The 2,658-nt window shown below is 33.1% G+C and overlaps 1 protein-coding gene across 1 annotated transcript; it reads left to right on the top strand.

Moving 5' to 3' along the window:
- Positions 1-1,810: 1,810 nt before the first annotated feature.
- On the top strand, positions 1,811-2,554 carry TM35_000112460 (uncharacterized protein; the record flags this gene model as incomplete). Its single annotated transcript, XM_029024955.1, has 1 exon — positions 1,811-2,554. The coding sequence occupies one exon, from the start codon at positions 1,811-1,813 to the stop codon at positions 2,552-2,554; it is 744 nt and encodes a 247-aa protein (XP_028883778.1).
- Between the last annotated feature and the right edge of the window lie 104 nt (positions 2,555-2,658).

Genomic DNA, 2,658 nt, shown 5'->3' with positions numbered 1-2,658 from the left:
TTCGAGGTACTTTTATTTACTATCTGAAGAATAGATTCTATATCTCGCTCTTGTTCTATGATTTTTTTTTTTTTTGTATTTATTTTTTTTCCTTTTTTTTTTTTTTTTTTGTATTCGCCCATAGTGTATGTATTTATGTATGTATTTATCAGTGCGTTTGACTCCGTGTTTCTGTTTGAGAGCAATATTTCTGCTGTTTTTTTTTCACAATATATATATTTGTACATATGTATATTGTGGACGTCGCTTTATGTACTTTACCTACACATGCGTTTTCCTTCGTTTATAGCGAATATTGAAGTGGAAGAGGGACCAAACCGGTATCACTGGTAGTTTCTATTTGTTCTTCCCCTTTCAATGGAGTTTTCTTTCTCTTGATGACTTCTTCTTTTTCCAATTTTTCTTCCTTATATAACCTACTTGCTGTTTTTTTTTTTTCCTCTTTCTACAGCACTCAGTCATTACAACAAATAGGAAGAGTAAATAATAAAAAAAGAAAAAAAAAAACGTGAGAAGGAACGAGAGTTGGAAAAAGAAAAGGAAAAAAAAAAGCAATTCTGAGGAGATAACTGAAAGTAAATGAACGAAATAAATTACTAACTCTCTATGAGGCACTAGAAATGGGTGGGCTTATAAAACCATGTGCCCGTTGGTCGGTAGAGAAGGTAATACAGATAAATAGCGAGAGAAAGAGTTGAGTAAGGTGACGCATATATTTGGCATATACATATATATATATATATATATATATATATATATGTATAATTTGTATAGAACTTTTGAACAGAGAATGAGTCTGAAAAGAAATAAAAATTTAAAAAAAAAAGTGAATATGTTTCTGTTGTAAAAATTGTGTAGTTGAGTTTGTTTTCCTATTTTATTTTTCCTTGCACTTCGTGTCTCTGTTTGGGGGCATATTTCTATATCTATGGATGTGTATATGTATATACTTTCTTCCAAATCCTAGTTCTTTTTCTCTCCTTGTTTTGGTTCTTTTTTTTTGCTGTTTTCGTAATGGATGTTGAGGTTGATAGTGTGTCTAGAAAGACTACAGCCAAATACAAGTAGTTTTCTATATTGAAAACAGGAAATGAGGTAGATAAATAAAAAAGAAAAAGAAAATAATCAGGAATGCAGTGATGGAAACGTGGGAATTCAAACGATGGAAAAAGAAGGAGGACTAAAGTAATGAAACGCCTTTTGGTCGTTGCCGCCTCGCAGTTGATTATCGTTTAATGGACAGAAGTGCCAGTTTCGAGTGAGGGAAATTCTGTTGCCTGTATGTGGATAGATGTATTGATCATGAGAGGGGTAATGCTGTGAACCTTATTTATTTCTATTCTTGTTTTTATTCTGTTAATATTTCTTTTTATATGAGAGAATTTCTTGTATTGACTCTACAAAAATTGTTGTAAACAAGGACTGTATTATAGTGAGTTTATTTTTTATTTTTATTTATTCTGTAATATTGCATTAAGCAGTAAGAACTAGTGTGTTGTGTTGACATCCAAGAGAAAAAGTCACACTAATCGCACTACTCTTCTTTCCTTGGAGTTCTTCTCTTTTCTTTTCCCTCTATATTTCTTGCTCTATATGTTTATATTTATATTTGTTTTTTATGAAAATCTTTTACTAAAAGAGAAAAAAAAAATAGAAGCAGATTAGACATCAACCTTTATGATATCTATTTGCATTTTGCTTTGCTGTCTATTCTTTTCGTTTTTTTTTTTTTTCTTGCCTCTGATTTTCTAGGGATTCTAGCTCAACGAATAACATATATATATATATATATATATATCCATAAAAGCAAATGGCACCTACTAATGCACAATCACAGTCATCCCAATCGCCAGAGTCATTTCAAGATCAACGACTGAACACAAAAGATTTGGAGAATGCACTTGATCTCGCCTTAACGCTTGGGAAACCACGGAATGAAGATAATACGTTTAAGGTCTTTGAATATCTTTTTGATGCCCGAGATGCCTTATTTAACCTTCTTAATTCCAACCAAGAGTTTCAGAAATTTGCGTCAAGTGAACTTGGGAATCGTGTCTATGCTCAAGTACTGAAGGCACTTGATGCCGACGGGGATGGACGTCTCACTCCACGTGATTTTCAAATTTTATACGATCGCGATCTTAAGAATATGCTCCGACGTAATGAGAGTACATTAAATGCCGTTCTTCCTTTGGCAGGCCAATGTGCTTTTGGTTTCACAGTGGGTTATTTTGCTGGTAGACTGGCATATCGTTTATACCGCAGTAAATTTATTATAATTTCCACCAGTGTGGTGGCATACAGTGCGCTGCAGTATCTGGCACAGAAAAACTTTGTTAACCAAAAAGTGTTGGAAAAGGCATTTCAAGAAAAGTTAAAAGAATTGGCAGATGTGAATGGAGATGGGGTGTTGGATAAAAATGATATTGAATTTTTGGTTCAGAATCGTTTACGATATGTGACTACAAAGTTGGGTCCTGGTGGTATTGCACCGGGCGCCGTTGGATATGCTACACTTGGGTTGGGCTTATTGCGAGGAATGCGACGCATCTGAGGTTCATTACTCTACTCTAACACTCACTATATCCATCTGTGATTATCTATTTATTTATCTATTACCTTATATATATATATATATATATATATATATATATATAT

This window comes from Trypanosoma theileri (assembly GCF_002087225.1).
Source record: "Trypanosoma theileri isolate Edinburgh chromosome Unknown TM35_Tth_11_V1, whole genome shotgun sequence".
NCBI lineage: Eukaryota > Euglenozoa > Kinetoplastea > Trypanosomatida > Trypanosomatidae > Trypanosoma > Trypanosoma theileri.
This window is presented reverse-complemented; position numbering and strand designations above follow the sequence as displayed.